The following is an 18,356-nucleotide window of genomic DNA, read 5'->3' as shown; positions in this document are numbered from 1 at the left end:
CAGTATAGAAACCGATAGCGAACAGCATGGATCCTGATCAGACTGCGCGGATGCGCAGACTGGTCTGGATCCATGCTGGTCGCAAACCCATTATGTTGGTTTTGTCATGACACGGCTCAATTTTATTGAAGTATAAGTACTCACTTTACATTTCTTTAACACTTGTATTTTATACAGTTCCTATTCCATGTCTGTATAAAAGGGATTTTATTCTTAGGACTCCATTTGAAATACTTTGTGCGCCTTTATCCTCTGGAATTTTTTTAGCTTGCATTTATATTTTAATTATTAATTCTAGCGGGTAATTTTTAATTTCTTCTGCTGAATAATAGTAGTTTGTTGTTTCAGTATTCTGTAATTTCTGGCCTCTGAATCTTGCATTAGAGTAGCTCCTTTAATTTTTAATAGGTCGTTGTTAAAACGTTGCACTATATTGTTGTTAATATTTACGGTGTCGGAATTTGTATAATTTATATTGAATTATGACTTCTGTCCGTCCGTCTGTATTTTGATTTTATTCATAAAGAGGTTTTTTTAATGATCGCGCAGTAACAGTCTCGGATACTGAATTGCCAAGATGAAACTTGAAATGGTCCCCATTAGGATTTGTACAAAACGAACATTTATGTTTCAGATTTCTTTCAACCAAACGTGTTGGTCAACTATGTTTACTATCCAACTTTGGCAACTTGGAATGAGGCCCGAACAGTGTGTCAAACTTTAGGTGGAGATCTGGCAAAGATTGATTCACAAACAACCTTGGACTTTATTTCTGACCTTGCATTCGAAAACTACCAAACAGACATCTTGTATGTATATTAATATTCACTAAACTAGACAAGGCAAACCTATTTTTATGTGAAATCTTGACTTGTTAATTATTCGCAATCGCAATAATAGTATATAGTTAGTTCAATTAAATCATATTCTATGGTTCTACATAAAATCGAGAAATTATTGTAATTACAGCATAACTCACAAAATATTCAATTCAAAACTAGCAAAATATTCAATTCAAAACTAGCAAAACATTCAATACAAAGCTAGAAAAATATTTAATACACAATCTTACGTTTAAATAATACTAATACAGTTAAAGCATTTTGGATAAGTCCAAGAATTCTCGGATATTACCGTAATCTGAGCAGTGTATATGGGGATAGAATCATTGCAGACGTCTATAAAACTTAAATGTGTCCATTTTTATTTCTGTAAACTGATATTGAATGCTTCAACATTTGTTGAAAATGCTGTCACAACGTTGTTTTAGTTTAAAAGAATATTGGATTGGACTCGTTGAGATGACAGAAGGCAATCGTCACTGGGTTTCAGATTGCTCACCTCTGAATTTTGGCGAAAATTACCCAGGTACCTGGCAAAGCACTATGCTCTGTTTTCGGATAAGGAAAGATCAAATTGGGGAGAGGAAGAAGTGCGACACAAATCAAGGGTTTTTATGTCAGGTAGAAACAGGTATGAACGTAATTAATAATGCTTCTATCGAGTTTAAAATTTACAAATTTTCAACTGTCCCTTATGCTCAAACACGGATAGGCAGATTGGAATCAGAATATTTAAACAATTCAAATGAGCCGTGTAACGACAAAACCAACATAATGTATTTGTGACAAGCATGGATCCAGACCAGCCTGCGCATCCGCGCAGTCTGATCAGGATCCATGTTGTTCGCTATTAGTTTCTTAGTTTAGTTACTTTCTTGTTGTAGGGTCTGTAAGCGAACAGCATGGATCCTGATCAGACTGCGCGGATGCGCAGGCTGGTCTGGATCCATGCTGGTCGCAAACCCATTGTTGGTTTTGTCGTGACGCGGCTCATTTAAAAGAGAATGTTCCAACAACTAGTATTAAAACTGCTGCCTATGTGAACAGAATCAAAGAAGACATAAATCGAAAACATCATCGAAGTAATACGAGTATAAACAAGTAAATTTGTTTTCAGTTGTAAGACCCATGATTCATATCCTTGATCTCTCACATCCTGAACTTTCAATAAAGTTATTATCAAAATACAAATCCGGAGCATGCTTAAAATGATGAAAATGATACGCCGACATTCTATTACACTATAAGTGATGCAAATTCTTTTTGTTGAACATAGAATCAATATCTATTTACAATGTGAACCTTGTATATCAAAGCGTTATCAAGTTTTGACAATTTTTAGGGATAAATCATTTAAAATGTAAACAATTAGATCTAAAATTATAGCTACTATCATCTATGAAAATAATAAACATTATCAATGATCATTTTGAAATTGAATTTTTGAGCATCATTTAACCATATATCACCGACGTTTCATGTTTCACAATCACTACTCCTAGAAAATAAGTAAACTCCACGAGACACAAGTTCATTGCAATCCTAGAAGGAATTCAAGCCACCAGAAAATAAATGGCCCTCGAACCTTTAATGGCTATTATGGATATTTTCTAGACTTAATTGAATAATGAGAAGCAGCAAATAAGTTTTAAGTTCTTAATAATTGTATATATGTGTTCTATTTTACAGACGTTCCATGTTCATACATTTCTCGACTGGATAGTCAGTTTCTGTCAATGAGCACTAATAGCTCGGACTGTAAGTCAGAATGTTCTGGTAACGTTGATTGTTGGGCCACCGTCGAGATGTTCCCAGATACATGTATTATGTTGGCCTCAATAGATCCTGGGCTCGTAAATTTTCAGATGTTCAGCAAATTTTGTTACAATGGTGATAATCTTTTCTGTTATTTACATTTGAAAAATATTTCTATTGATTTGTTTGTTTGTTTGTTTGTTTCATTTTACGCCTTTTCCAACAGTATTTCAGTCATATAGGCGGGTAGTTTCCTAACCATTTCTATTGAAACGTTATATATTCTTTTCATTGTATTTACCTTTTTTTCGAATATTCTTTTATCTACCGTGACTTAAAACGTATTTGTTACTTACAAGCTGGAAGAGTATACATTTTCTAGCTTTTTTGCTTTTAATACCTTAAAATGATATTAAAACGTTACATCTGGGTGTGTCTTGATGCCTAGTTAAATATTTGACTTAAAACTAAATGAGCCGCGTCACGACAAAACCAACATAGTGCGTTTGCGACCTTTTCGCTTACCAACACTTTTACTATGTTGGTTTTGTCGTGACGCGGCTCAAATTATATATGAAATTTCAGGCAAATGAGTTCTAATTCAGTATCTTTAAAAGTACATAGCACCCATTTTCTTTTTTTTTTAAGTGACATTAAACGAGACCATCCCGGTCGTTGCACATGACAACAGTCATATACCTGGACATAACTGCTCTGATTCAGGTAATACGTATTTTGTTACAAAGATCACTTGATAACACATATTCCGCCAATTTCCCGCACATTTTAACCAGATATCAGATATATATATATATATTTTAACCTGATAATAGATATACCGCAAATTTTCCGTGCATTTAACCCTGTTAATAGATATTCCGCCGATTTCCTGCATATTTTAACGTGATAATAGAAATTCAGCCAATTCCCCGATAATAGATATTTCGCCAATTCCCGCGCATTTAATCCTTATAATAGATATTCCGTCGATTTCCTGCACATTGTAACCTGATAATAGATATTCCGCAAATTTCCTGCATCTTTTAACGTGATAACAGAAATTCAGCCAATTTCCCGCACATTTTAACCTGATAATAGACATTCCGGCAATTTCGGTTCCAATTAATACTGACGGAGTTTCAATGTTCATAACAATATTGTTAGCTGAATGATACAATCTTATATGGAGGACAGACTTAATTCATAGTGCACGCGGATTGATTGATATCTTATGCTTTAAAATGTTTTATTGCGCTAGACTATAGAGATCGTTCAGTCTACTTTGTAGTTATCCAGGCAACCAGCCGGAAACCGTCCGCATACGCATTTGCAAATAGTTCTACTTAAATTATCCCTGTACTGATCAGGGGGAATTATCGCCGCGGGGAGTTTGCTTTATCTAGTGGACATTTGATAGAATGCCTATCGCCGAGTGACATTAGAAATTTTACACCTCATTTTTTTCAAGCAATGTAGTTTAAAATAAAAAGTGTTGAATTGAATTGATACATTACGCTTTATATACAAAAGGACTTTGTGTCAGTCTGGTTACGATATAAAACCGCAAACTCTGAAGAAATGAACTAATGATGATGAGGACACATGCAGTCATTTTGATGAGTTTACATTATTATCCCACATTTCTTTCCATCTTATTTTTCATTAACGATTTGACTTCACTATTTTACTTCTTTCAGACTATTCTCCGAGCATCGTTCCAACACCAAGCAGTACATTAGTCCCATCTTCTTCCACGGCTGTAGTACCAACTTCTTCAACTCTTTGCCCGTCCATAGTCATATATTCAAGTATTTCTTCTATTTATTTAACAGCGACAAGTATAATAACGTCTTTAGTTACAGAACAATTTAATGTCACTCGAACCATAACAAACACGGTGTTTTCAAATGTTACACAAACTATGTATTCAACGAGTGTATTTACTTACACGGAAACGATTCATTCAACTTACACAGTTACAACACTGTCGTCAATAGAACACAATAACATTACCACGGAGCAAGCGAAAGTCATCGCCAAGGAGTTCGTGAAAAATCTAACAGTTAACTTTAAATCAACTGGAGCTCATATGCGGAAGTTGACAAGTGCAGACGACAGGAGAGCGTCGGTTAAGTGTATGGGTGTGGTCGGTATAATTGCTGTTATTATTCCGATGACAATTTTACTTTCACCAGATTTAAAGAAATTGTTCATACATATTCGTTCGCATCATTCTATTTATATCCGTAGACAGTTATAACAACCCACTTTCTTGAAAAAAAAAGGTTTTCATGGGTGCCTGTCATATCTGGAACTTGTAAACACATAAACGAACAATCCACGCGCTTTACATTTGTGTTTCGAAAAATAGCATTATTTTCATTGAAAAAATGTGTTGTAAATATGGTGGACGATTTAACTTTTTAGACAAATACAGTATTACAGCCATATAGACCTTTTTACGATGCGGTCCGTTGCTATGAAAAATCGACCGGAGGTAGTATTTCCCCGCACATGCGCAATCTGCGTAGGGCAAAAAAAAAATAGTCTCACATAGAAATATAGAAGAAGTTCATATAGACAATTCCGAGTTAGTTTAAGGTGAAAGGTAGAAAATAGCTTTAAACGAAAATTAAAAAGATTCCTTTATAGCTTTGAAAAGGAAATTGTTTAAGAATTCCCCCTTACGGTGGGCCCGCTTACGGTCAAGGACCTGACATTGAGATGTTTTTTAAGAAAATGTGGAATTATATTTTTTATTCAAAAGGGAGTCAACTAAATTGTTGTTGAAATAGTTCATAAAAAAGATAAAAGAAATTTTATAACTTATGAAAATCGAGGTTAATTAGCATTCTGAAAATAGTTAGAACAGGCCCGTTGATAATGCATTTTTAGTGTTCAGTTTACCTGATTTTATCCTTTATTTGACTGTGATGCAAAACAGATAATTTTTAAGTCACATAAATATATTTTAAATAGTTAATTTTTTTTTCAAAATCTTTAAGGAAAGTGAAATAACACTCATTTTATCCGGTTCCTCGTAACACATGTTAATATTTTTTAATGCAAGTCACACTAATTGTCACTTCACAAATCAATAAACATTGATGAAATCGGTATATATAAAAGTTACTTAAATTACGATTTTCATAATTGTACGTGATAACTATGTCATGGTTCTAAAACGTCCCGGTTGAATGATATTTATACAATATCTAGCTGGAAACAAACAACCACGGTCGCGTGTTTGACACTTACCGCCTGGCCAATCCAAAGGAAGTGTACAATACACATTCTGTAATATTATGTAATACAGGGGTAATAAAATTTAATCTTTAACACCCTGCTGTTTAAATTTAAATTACGGATGTAAAAGTCGTCTTATGATACCTTAAACAGACGTTGTTGTTGTTGTTGTATGCGCCTTTTGACCATTGGATTATTAGTCCTGCATATTTATTATATCTGTTATAAATATCAATTGACGTTTTAAGTACTTACCGTTTTAAGTCATCCCAAAATTACTGTTTTCTGGTTGATAAAACATGGAATCACGACTATTAAAGCTTTAAAGTATCATACACTGTTGTCAATTTTATTGCGCTTTTGCCCTAGGCAGAATGCGCATGCGCGAAATGCAACATTGGTTGCTATGGAAGAAATGTATTGTAAAAAGGTCTATACTCCTTAGCGTTGAAGCGTTACATATGATTGTGCAATTCATTCAAAAGATGACATCCATGTTAGATCTTTAGAATATGTGATAACAGTTAAAAATTCTATAAACGGGAATTCTAAATACCGACATTCAAAATATTTGTCGAAGTTGAAATAACAATAATGAAAATAGCAGTACACCTTTCTTAATGAGGTGTGAGTTGATCGATTCGTAGTTTGAGTGTATTTTTACTTCATGTGTTTCTTTTTCCAGAAAGTGAAAGCAATAGAAAAACTTGCTGTCTATTTAATTTTATACTTTTCTAGAAACATTATGCAGACAATATATGTTTGTAGCATGTCTTCACAGACAACCATGCATTATATCCACTGAAATTTCCAAAAAAAATAGTTTTAAAAGAAAGTGGCATATCCATCATACTTGTCTAAAAGAGGTATGCTTTGAGAAATCAAAACTGAAATCGCAATATTTTTGGGGAATATCATATTGTGGTTAACAACAGAGCTATCTCTTTTAGAAGTATACGATGAATTGTTCCTTTAACAACGTCTGAGCTAGAGCATGTCGCCCAATTTAAGTGTTGTTGTCATATTATATATTTTTGTAAGCCCTGCATCAAATATCGAAAATCGAAGAAAAAAAGGTTTCCTTTGAACTGTAGTAGTGGCGGCGTTTCAATTGACACTACAATTCGGCGGCATGCCCGGAAATCGCTATAGAGTAAATAACCGTATACGGGTAATGGAAAATGTCACCAAACAACCTTGATTCATGACATGGAACAATTATTTGTGACAATTTTGAAAGGAAGCCGAAGCTCTCTTTGTATTTAAACGATGATGCTACAGTTTAGTCTGCTATAAGTTCATGCCAAAATACACCCGTGTAATTATCACTAAATGGTACTCACATGCAGAAATAACGGAGAAACAATAATACAGACTAACAAACATTAATTCACCGGAGGTTAATTTTTGTGTAAAAATAATCTATATTTAAACATTATGTTATATGGCAATATACCGACTGAAAGTTAAACATATGATCTATCACAAAATGACATAGTAAATTGACTTTGCATCACACGCCTCAAATTAGGTCATGTTTCATTTTCGATTATAGTTTGAAAATTTTAAAGGACTACGTAGTGTCATAACCTTCATGGTATCACCAAATGTTGCAGTTTCACTTGTTACTGGTGTTGTTATTGCTGTGGCTCTGTTTTTTAACTTCGGCATTTGACATAAAATGTCGTATGTACTTGACCGGTATTCTCGTCCTCTCCAGCAGAAATAACATTGTCCTGAAGATGGATGAAATATTCCTGAAAATAAAAAAGAACATAAAACCGGAAGTTGAAGCGCTTCAATAGTTGCACGTCATCATGGTTCTGCAAAAAAATATTAATCAGAGAGTAAGTACGTTAATTTAAATGAAAGGATGGGAAAAACAATTACTGGAAAATCAGACAATCTCAGTAGATTTTTATTTGAATAAAGACAATGGCGATATAAGTTTAGTGATTTAAAAAAATCATTAATTCTATATGAAATAACCTAGACAATGGGTATTTCCTGGTGACATAGCCCGGGCAATATACAGTGGTTCCCCAGCACGTGAATATCCTCTCTGAACAGCTCTACTTGGCATCTGGCCATCACTGCAAGAGAACCATTGATATCCTTGTAAAGCCCATTGTTTCATAAGCGTCTCGTGATTAGGATTACTAAAAGGTTGAGGATAAAATCCTGTATCCAGTGCTACAACATTGTAGCTCCGTGCCGTACCGGTACGATCTTGAATGAAAAGTAATAAGACATGGTTAATGAAGCATTAGTGCATATTCGGTATCTATTACCTTAATTAGTATGCTAACGTTTTTTTAATATCTTGCGTTACAAATTATTTAACAAATAAAAGAACTATCATAAATCAATGAATTTATTGGTTCTCGTGAATGATTTATTGAAATCATGGTCTTATATTTATACACTGGTCTTATATTTATACCATGATCTTATATCTATAACATGGTCTTATTGGGCGTATGTAATCTATAGCCCCTTGTCCCGTGTTCACTATGATTCTAGAATCAAGATCCACTTTAGGAACCAATTAAATACTAAAAAATCGCCATTGTTTATCATCATAGATTTAATATTCAATTATTAACTTAATAAAATTGGGCTTGAAATAACATGTTCATGAAATTCTAGATTTTTTTTTTTACTTTACAAGATATGGGCTTTTCAGAGTTGATCCAAAAATTGATATTGATCCTTATTTTGAGCCGAATATGCATATATTTTGTATTGTTATCCCAAAAATGGTCACCATGTTTTTGGTTTTGTTTATTTAACATTTTATTTTATTTTAATAAGATTAATTTTAGTTTCATAAAGCACTGGGGAATAAAAACAGGATAATTTGCTTTTTGAACACGAGGTCATGTGTGCATTTACCGGGGGATTTTTATTTGTTAACTGTTTTCAGTCTTGTTACCTCACCTCTATACATTGTATATACCTTTTGAGTTCCGAGGCGTGAACGGTCGTGTTGACTGGATGGATCTCGGCCGTTGCATTTAGAATAACATCTCAAGAACAGAGTTGTCTGAAAAAAGTGTGATTGTCGAATAAACAATATGTCATTTATGCAATGTCAAGTAAATAATGAGTTATGGTGCATGCAAACAAAACCAACGATTTCCATCATTAAGTTAAATCAAACCTTTTTGAAAGGTTAAAGAAAATTGAAAACAAAAATTGCTTCCACTTATAGTCGCTCTAGTCTAAACAATTACATGTAATTGATAAAACTTATTGATTAAATAACTATAAAATCATTAATACCCCCATTCGTTAAAGATATATAATACTCAAAGTTGATATTTGAAAATGCTGGTTATTGCTTTACAGTCTTTTTAAATGCAAAATAAACATCTTTTGAGTATATACAAAGAAGGTATGTTAAGTTTTAAACTCTATATATAGGTAAATACAAATATCATTAGAAAGAAAGAAAGAAAGAAAGAAAGAAAGAAAGAAAGAAAGAAAGAAAGAAAGAAAGAAAGAAAGAAAGAAAGAAAGAAAGGGTCAAAATAACTTGACAAGTAATAACAAAGTTTGTTCTTTTTCTCTCTCTCTTTCAAGTTTGAAAAATTCAATTAGAATTTTAAAATTTCAAAAAATTTCTGCAATAAAAGTATTTAACCCAAAGATGGGCATATTATATGTGCGTTCAGACAGTGTCTAATTTTGCTAAATGAGAAAATGGAAGGTACTGCTTCACAAATAAAATGAAAAGGTACTGTTTCACTAGTAAAATGAAAAGGTACTGTTTCACGAATAAAATGAAAAGGTACTGTTTCACGAATAAAATGAAAAGGTACTGTTTCACGAGTAAAATGAAAAGGTACTGTTTCACGAATAAAATGAAAAGGTACTGTTTCACGAATAAAATGAAAAGGTACTGTTTCACGAGTAAAATGAAAAGGTACTGTTTCACGAATAAAATGAAAAGGTACTGTTTCACGAATAAAATGAAAAGGTACTGTTTCACGAGTAAAATGAACAGGTACTGTTTCACAAATAAAAATGAAAAGGTACTGTTTCACGAATAAAATGAAAAGGTACTGTTTCACGAGTAAAATGAAAAGGTACTGTTTCACGAATAAAATGAAAAGGTACTGTTTCGCGAATAAAATGAAAAGGTACTGTTTCACGAGTAAAATGAAAAGGTACTGTTTCACAAATAAAATAAAAAGGTACTGTTTCACGAATAAAATGAAAAGGTACTGTTTCACGAGTAAAATGAAAAGGTACCGTTTCACAAATAAAATGAAAAGGGAATGTTTCACGAATAAAATGAAAAGGTACTGTTTCACGAGTAAAATGAAAAGGTACTGTTTCACGAATAAAATGAAAAGGTACTGTTTCACGAGTAAAATGAAAAGGTACTGTTTCACGAATAAAATGAAAAGTTACTGTTTCACGAGTAAAATGAAATGTCACGTTTTTCACGCGTTTTAATTGTTTCTTTGTTGTTTTTTTCTCTTATCATCATTTGTAATTTGATGTTCAAGTTTATAGCTGTTATTTAATGTTATTAACAGCAGACGACATCTATGCACGTGAAGTTCCGGTATCGTATGGGACACCCTACATGTATAATTATTAAATATAAGATATTGACTTTTATACCCTATATATTGCGAGTTCAGCGAGATTTTTCCATCAATTTTGTGAACAAATGTAGCGTTCTTTAGGTACTTATTGAATTAAAAATGGGGTGAAATAAAGTTAAAAATCCGAATCGAAACCCACGGAAATATTTGAAATTGTCAAAAAAAAAAAAAAAAAAAGACTTAATCTTAATAACTTTTTACCTGTGAAAAAGTTTCTGTGTGATAAATCATTAAATGTTAAGTTTTAATTTTAAAATAGAAGATCTACTAAAAAATAAAAAAAAAACTTACGAGTTAAAATAAGTATCCATATAAAACACTATGAACTTGTGACACAAGAAATTAACCGCTTATTGAACAAGTTTTATATTATTTACAATTACAACACAATTATGTTTTAGTTGATAGTGTAAATTACTTCAAAGTGTAAATTTCAGTGTCATGTTTTTGTATACATGAGGTCATAGGTTTACCTGTATGATCTTCAATAGATAAAACATTTCTGCATTTAGTATATACATTTGTACAAATAGATCGAATATATTGATCATTTTATGATCAATAGAAACCCTGTCAATATATGAGAAATGTATACAAATCTTTCCGCACTACAAGTATACCGTGCACTTGAATAAAATAAAGTATACCGTGCACTTGAATAAAATACGTCCTCGAACAGAATTAGTTCTATAGAACGCGGCCAAATGTGACAACTTTAATTTTGTTACTTTTTGCATATTTTGTTTTCTTTTTTCCTTTTTTCTTTCTTTTTTTAGTATGTAAAAAAGTAAAATATTCTGTAAAAGAATCATTATCTTTAAACAGTAATGATAAGTGATACAATTCTTAACGGGACATCAATTTTTAATTCTTGCCAAATGTTTTAAACAACGCCTATTGATACATAAGTTGCGGAACGGAACGGAACAAAACATTGGGGCACCGCATGGGACACAGCAATGTTTTATTACTAATATGTCATTAGCATAGCTACTTATAAGTTAACATGATTCGTTTTAACTGTAATCAAGGTAGTAATGAGAACATATTGTATGTTTCAGAAATAAAAGAATACTGAGTTTAAAGAACGTAATGATTTAGCATTAAAACTAGGGCAGATTATTCAACATCTAAGTTTACCTGCTAAATCAAAGCATCAAACTCATGACCTCTTTTTTATTTATACAGATAATACAATGAGTTAAAAGTAAGTTGAATGATAAACAACATTTTTGAAAAAAAAATGTTCAGAAATACACCACAATGTGTTCGTTTGACACTCCATGTGTGGAAATATAGACTTCGGGAGTATTTAAAATTTCAGTTTTGTTCATTGTGTTTTACATGTATATTTACAAGAACAATATATTTATGTAGGTAAAACACGCCTGCAAACTCAATATACATGTTTCCCCTTAAAAGTTTGGAAATACCCTTACCCAGTTTATATTATATTTAATCAAAGTCAATTATACATATACATGTATATTACGTTTAAACAAATCATGAAAATGCAAACACTACTTCACATTCAAATTCAATAACTTTGATGATCATACTTGGATAATAATGCTGCAAACTTGACCTGGCTTAGTGAAACTAACCGGTCTATGGTAGTAAACAATGGTTTCTATATATCAAATTAAACTGTTTATTTGTTTATTTATGTCTCATACATGTATATTTACATAGTACAAAACATATAGTAAAAACAGCAATAAAAGCATGGCAAATCTATCACAGATTTATAGGAGTCAATCATTATGTAACATAAAAATCCTAGTTAAAAACATTAAAACAGTCATTCAAAATTATTGAGAACTTTATTACAGTATACATATCTATAAAAACACTGTGTATTCCATCCACAATTACAGTTAAACATGTATTCAAAATATACATAGTAAATTGCAATGGGACATTGCTTATTAAAAAATCATATAGCACTTAAATCTACTAATTAATGACAATTCCTGACATAGGACCACTGATAAAGTATGCTATTGTAATAAATGATGTGTAAAACAGTAACATCTACTAACTTTTACATTTTTAGAAATTAGATTACCATTGGTAATCCATGCTCTAAGATCTGCTATAAAATAGTGAAGATTAAGTTGCTAAGAAGAGAGGATATTAGGAACTGTAGTGTATGAAACTGCAAGATGGAAGTTTTAATGAACAAGAAGTGGTCATTGTTTACATTGATATGTCAACCCCTGTGGCATGTTTCATTATTTTAAAATAAAATTATCGATATGAATATACAGTACATGAATGTATTTTAAGAGATGTTTATATTATTTTATTTTTTATTTGATACATACTGATAAGTTAAGAACTGTGTTGATATCAGACAAGAATTTGTCTGCACTGCTAATGATGTTTCTAAGAGACATATAATGTATTGTATCTACATCTTCTTCACTGCTTTGGAATAAGCTGTCGACAACTTAAGTATTTTCATCAATGATACATATTAAACATTAGTTCGCTAGTTATGATAAAATATCCATACTAAATATGATAAAGTCATGGCGCAACCTTCAACTATGGAGTTAGAGAGATACTTGGTGGATTATCAATCAAACTTTTATACTTCCGCAATTTAACACCAGAGACTCTATATAAATTTTTTGTCCAAATATTATTTCTACAATTGCTTGTGTTAGTTAATTAATTACACTACAGTATGTATGTGGTTTGATACATATACATGTATATCAAAATTACTAAGTTTTTTTTTGAAATTTATACACTCTTTTTATCTGTATTGATGAATAAATTCCACCCCTTAAATAACACTTTGTAGATAAATTTCCCTCTTAAGAGATACAATCTCTCACTTTCTGAGCCAAATATCCCTACTTGGCACCGGACAAAGTTTACATGTATGTGAACAAAATCTATATGTATTGCTCACTAGCGGAATCAGTTGATACAGTTGGATTCATGTCCCCTTTACCTCATTTACAAGTGTGTTTTTTTTCTCTATCTAAAAAGTATATATTTTCTGCACGTTAAATGCAAAATAATAAAATTTTATAAACACTATATATATGTTTACACATAGGTCTCTTTCATCGTACATGTCATTTTGTGCCTTGCATACTTTTGATACTTTGATAAGAAAAAAAGTTAACCAAGAAATTCAAAGTCAGAAGGGAGCATAACTCTGAAAACTCTGAAAAAAATACCCAAAAAGTAACCTGGCCTTTAGAAATGCATTTCAATTTAAAAACTAAAATGTATTCCAAGTTAAAAGTCATTAACTAATGGAAAGTTTTTGAGAAATACACATGTAGATTGAACTCGGCAAATGTGGGTTTTTCCAATCTTATACCCTGATATAAACAAACCGTTATAACTTTACAGCACAACATCGGTTACAACAGAAAAGTCATCTGTTGCGCGCATTTTTGAAGCTGTAACTATCGAATTTGTTTGTACCCCCGGAATTAACTGGGAAAAACCCAAATTCTTCATTCCGTAGTAAGTCTATTGACAGAAGCGAAAGAAAATAAGTAACAACAGGGCCATAATGGCCCTGAAATCGCTTACCTGAATATAAAAATGACAAGGAACAAGTAATATTTTAAACTGTTAATAAAGATATAAAGATAAAATAAGATATTTAAAAAATTTACTATATTCATATTAGGAAATATTTCGGTTGCCATGGCAACCAGAGTTATGTATGGAATTAAATTCTTTGAACAATTTTCAAATGTGACCACCAAAGGAACATTCCTGTGAAGTTTGGATGAAATTGGCTTAGCAATTTATGAGGAGAGTCACTATGTGACAGGTGAGCTAAAAAGGGGGATAATTTTGCAAATTGTTGGATTATCTGTCTTTTTGAAATGGTATTTTGATATGTACATCAAGTTTGATGTGAATTAAAATGGATAGTTACTTAGAAAATAGACCTTAACAAAAACATTAACTTAAGGTCTTAAAATCTAAGATGAAAAAGAGGTGTTATTTTGCAAAAATAATTTTAGGATTATCTGCTCTTTAAAAATGGTGTTGTTTCATGACAATAGTCATGTATACCAAGTTTGAGGTGAAAAGCTTTTATAGTTTCTGGGGAAATTAGTTATAAAAATAACAACATAGTAATGCAAAATATTCAAGCAAATGATATTATCTTAATTATTTTAATACTTTTAATCAATTATATGTTGTAATGTGTGGAAAATACATTTTATATAAAAAGATAATACATATGACAATATCAATGACAATTTCAAACACAGTCTTTTTTCAGGAAAACAAGTTAAAAAAGTTTTTTTTCCAACAAAATCATCATATTTTAATTGTCTCCTGGTATCTTTAAGTATGATGTTGAAGGTTTTCTTGGAATATCAAACAATTCAAATCATTTAATTTGAGTGCAACTTCTCTATATATTTATTATCTTAAAATATGGCGACCATCTTGGAGGCGATCTGGGATGAAAATGTTGACACCGGTTGCAACATGCAATTTTATAAACTACAGTTCCTAACCTTTAATTTGATATATAGAATCCCTTGTTTACTGACATAGACCGGTATGTCCTAGAAACCGGTATGTCCTAGAAAGCCACCAGATATCACCATCCGTTAGCAGCATTATAACTGATCAAGGGACTTCACTGAGGTTTTCTGACAAGATGGGACTTGAAACAGTTTTTCAAGATAAATGATATGATCTATTTGATGTAGATCTAGACAAATAACGTGTGTGGAAATTTTCAGATCATTCCCTCACTTCATTTTTCCAGAAGGATTATTTTAATTGTGAAATGACCAATATTTCAGTGTTACAATACTTCTTAATCAAATTGGGCTAAGAATTGTACAAAAATACGATTTTCAATTTATTTCCGAGTACTAGTTAGTATATTTTTAATTGATATTTTGCATATCTTTCTGTTTTGAGTGCCACAGCTGATCGATGTAAGAATATTAAATTTTATATTTTAAGTATTTTGGACCTCAGTGGAGTTCATTTAAGACTTTTCAAATTTTTCAGTACTTACCATTGACTATAATTTTTCCAAAACTGTCATTGAATACTTTGCATCCCTGTTGTGGCATGAACAAATCAACTCTTACTTTCCTGTAAACTTTAGAAATATATAGTATATAACAAGTAACATGGTATAATTTTCTGTAAATGGTTAACGTTTAATGCTTTGCTCTACTTGCAAGAACATGTTTATCCACAATTTGCTTTCTCTACAACCAAATCGTAAAAAATGATACAATACATTTTAATGTCCCAGCCAGCTCAATAATACACAAACAATTTCACATTTAAAAGCACATTATGCCTCAGAAACCAATAAATTTTTAATTCATTCGAAAGGTTAAAAATGTGTTTAGTAATGTTTTGACAATTAATTAAGAGTATGCTTGAGGTGAAACATTTAACGAAAGTAGCGCTCAACATACAAGAATTTGTCATAATAGTAGCAAAATGTAAACAAAGGAGTATTCTGACTTCCACTGGATGTGGCACAATGTCACTGTGTGCAAAGAAACCTATGGTGGCAACTGAAAGTTACTGCTATGGAAGTCCATGGTTGCTAGGGAAAGTCAATGGTTGCTATAGAAGATAAAAGTTGATAGAAACATCAGTGGTTGCTATGAAAGTCACTTTTTGCTATGGAAAGTCAATGGTTGCTTTGGAAAGGAAATGGTTGCTATGGGAAGTCACTGGATGTCAAGGAAAGTCACTGGGTGCTAAGGAAGTCTATGATGGCAACTGAAAGTCACTGCTTGCTATATCAAACACTGGCTGCTATAGGAAGTCAGTGGTTGCTATTGAAGTCAATGGTTGCTATGAAAATTCTCTGGTTGCTGTGGAAGTCAATGGTTGCTAGGGAAAGTCAATGGTTGCTATGGAAGTCAATAGTTGCTATGAAAATCAGTGGTTGCTATGAAAGTCATTGTTAGCAATGGAAATTCAATGGCTGCTATGGAAAGGTAATGGTGCTTATGGAAAGTCAATGGTTTCTATGGAAAATAAACTTGCTGCTATGGGAAGTCACTAGATGCCACGGAATGTGACTCGGTGCTAAAGAAGTCTCTGGTGGAAACTGAGAGAATGGTTGCTATGGGAAGTCAGTGGTAGCTACGAAAACTGGTTGCTAAGGAAGTCAATGGTTGCTAGGGAAAGTCAAAGGTTACTATGGAAGTCAATATCTTCTAAGAACATAGAAATGTGTCCATAGGACACGGGTGCCCCCACACGCCACTGTTCTGTCAATCTTATGACTCTAGGTCAAATATATTTTGGACTACATGTGCCACAAGTTTGAAAACTAAAAATATTTTACTAAGTAAAGGGGCAAGAACTTTACAAATACTGAATAAATCCCCAAGCAAAACCCAAGGTGCATAAGTACACATGCTGACAAACATTCTTGTAAACTTTCAGGCCTACAAGTCAAATACTTTTTGGGCTATGCATGAACAAGTTAGAAATTGCAAATTTACACTACTGTAAGTCAAGGACAATAACTCTAACAAAACTGAAAAAAATCCACATGCAAAGTCCCAGGTGCATAGCTTCACAGTGATGTTGATCATTATTCCTGTAATTTAGTGAGGTTGATCAACATTCCTGTAAAGATGGTTGATTCTTACTCAAGCACTCAAGGAACAAATAATACAACATAATGAAACGGTTTTTACTAAGTCAAGGGCAATAACTCTACAAATACTGGATAAATCCACAAGTGAAACCCAAGCTGCACAACAACATATGCGGAGCAACATTCCCATAAGGTTTTATGACTCTATGTCAAATCCTTTTTGAGTTACATGCGACACAAGTTGAAAATTGCAAAAGATTTCTAAGTCAAGGGCAATAACTCTAAAAAGACTGAATAAATCCAGACGAAAATACCCAGGTGCACAACTTCACATGCTGATCAACATTCCTGTAAAGTTTTATGACTCTAGGTCAAATCCTTTTTGAGTTACATGCAACACAAGTTGAAAATTGCAAGTTTTTACTAAGTCAAGGGCAATAACTCTAAAAATACGTCGTGTCCGTGATATGCAGGCTTCGCAACCTCAGATTCCCTTTTACATTTCCATTTTTTTTAGTTCTGCTCATTGTTTTCACGTCTAGGGGACATGGGGACCATACGCCGCTTTTCATGGAGTGGCATTACTGTGTCACATTAAAGGTTTCATGAACACATCTGCGGATGTTTCTAAATTCAAAATTTCACCATTTCCGTGTTTAAATGTTGAATTTTGCTTAAGCCGTCGCTAGGGGGCGTGAACTTTCAATTTCCAGTACCGTCCATGAACAGGCTCAATCAAACCGAGCCTGCAACATTTTCAATTTGGCCGTGTTGGGCAATCTTTAGGGATTCTGTTTTTCTCTATTTTGTTAGGTCTTTTTAAATTTGACTGTCTACTTTTAGATAGTAAAGAGTAAAATAATTAACTAGAATTATAGATTTCGAATACATTAATGTAAAATAAAGTTTTTATGTTTATATTTCTCTTCTTATATAAGTAGTTTTGTTAAAGTAAAAGAACCAAAATCATCATCATTGGACACTGAAAACTTTAATATTTATATGTAAAATCTCTGATTTTGAAGAAGATTGATGTACTTTTTTATATATTTTTTTAATGAAATCAAATTGTACAATTAAACATGTATCTCTGAATGAAAAATATGAGCCAAATAAATAAGTAAGATACAAAATTTAACAATTAGTACTTGTTATAAGTTGGCAAGAATGAGCCTTATTCAAGGGGGTCATACCATGCGCGCGCATCCTCAAAATTCTGATACCGCGAACACTTTTTTACCGGCATTTTGAACAAAAACGAGTCATGTTAAGCAATCAGAATAGATTTGAATTTAATTTCTTTTGCAA

General features: G+C 32.2%; 1 protein-coding gene across 2 annotated transcripts; it reads right to left on the bottom strand.

Annotated features, from left to right (window-relative positions):
- Window positions 1–7,228: 7,228 nt before the first annotated feature.
- On the bottom strand, window positions 7,229–12,092 carry LOC132724822 (uncharacterized). 2 transcript variants are annotated; one of them, XM_060709773.1, is made up of 4 exons: window positions 12,022–12,092; window positions 8,803–8,889; window positions 7,833–8,072; window positions 7,229–7,600 (listed from the first exon to the last, which is right to left on the bottom strand). In XM_060709773.1, the coding sequence occupies exons 2-4, from the start codon at window positions 8,858–8,860 to the stop codon at window positions 7,383–7,385; spliced, it is 516 nt and encodes a 171-aa protein (XP_060565756.1). In that variant the 5' UTR covers window positions 8,861–8,889; window positions 12,022–12,092; the 3' UTR covers window positions 7,229–7,382. The 2 variants fall into 2 exon arrangements, with proteins under 2 accessions (XP_060565756.1, XP_060565755.1); XM_060709772.1 differs by lacking the exon at window positions 12,022–12,092 and adding an exon at window positions 10,754–10,921.
- Window positions 12,093–18,356: the final 6,264 nt, after the last annotated feature.

The sequence above is a fragment of the Ruditapes philippinarum genome, unplaced genomic scaffold (genome assembly GCF_026571515.1).
Source record: "Ruditapes philippinarum isolate M1 unplaced genomic scaffold, ASM2657151v2 ctg4375_1_1_1_1, whole genome shotgun sequence".
Taxonomy (NCBI): domain Eukaryota; kingdom Metazoa; phylum Mollusca; class Bivalvia; order Venerida; family Veneridae; genus Ruditapes; species Ruditapes philippinarum.
This window is presented reverse-complemented; position numbering and strand designations above follow the sequence as displayed.

Bases quoted from the DNA above. Each gene is read 5' to 3' on its own strand.
- LOC132724822 (XM_060709773.1), bottom strand. From the start codon at position 8,860: ATGCAACGGCCGAGATCCATCCAGTCAACACGACCGTTCACGCCTCGG. The intron at 8,073-8,802 runs GTATATACAATG...TTTTCATTCAAG, and splicing joins CACGCCTCGGAACTCAAAAG to ATCGTACCGGTACGGCACGG. The intron at 7,601-7,832 runs GTTATTTCATAT...TTTTATTTTCAG, and splicing joins AGGAAATACCCATTGTCTAG to GAATATTTCATCCATCTTCA.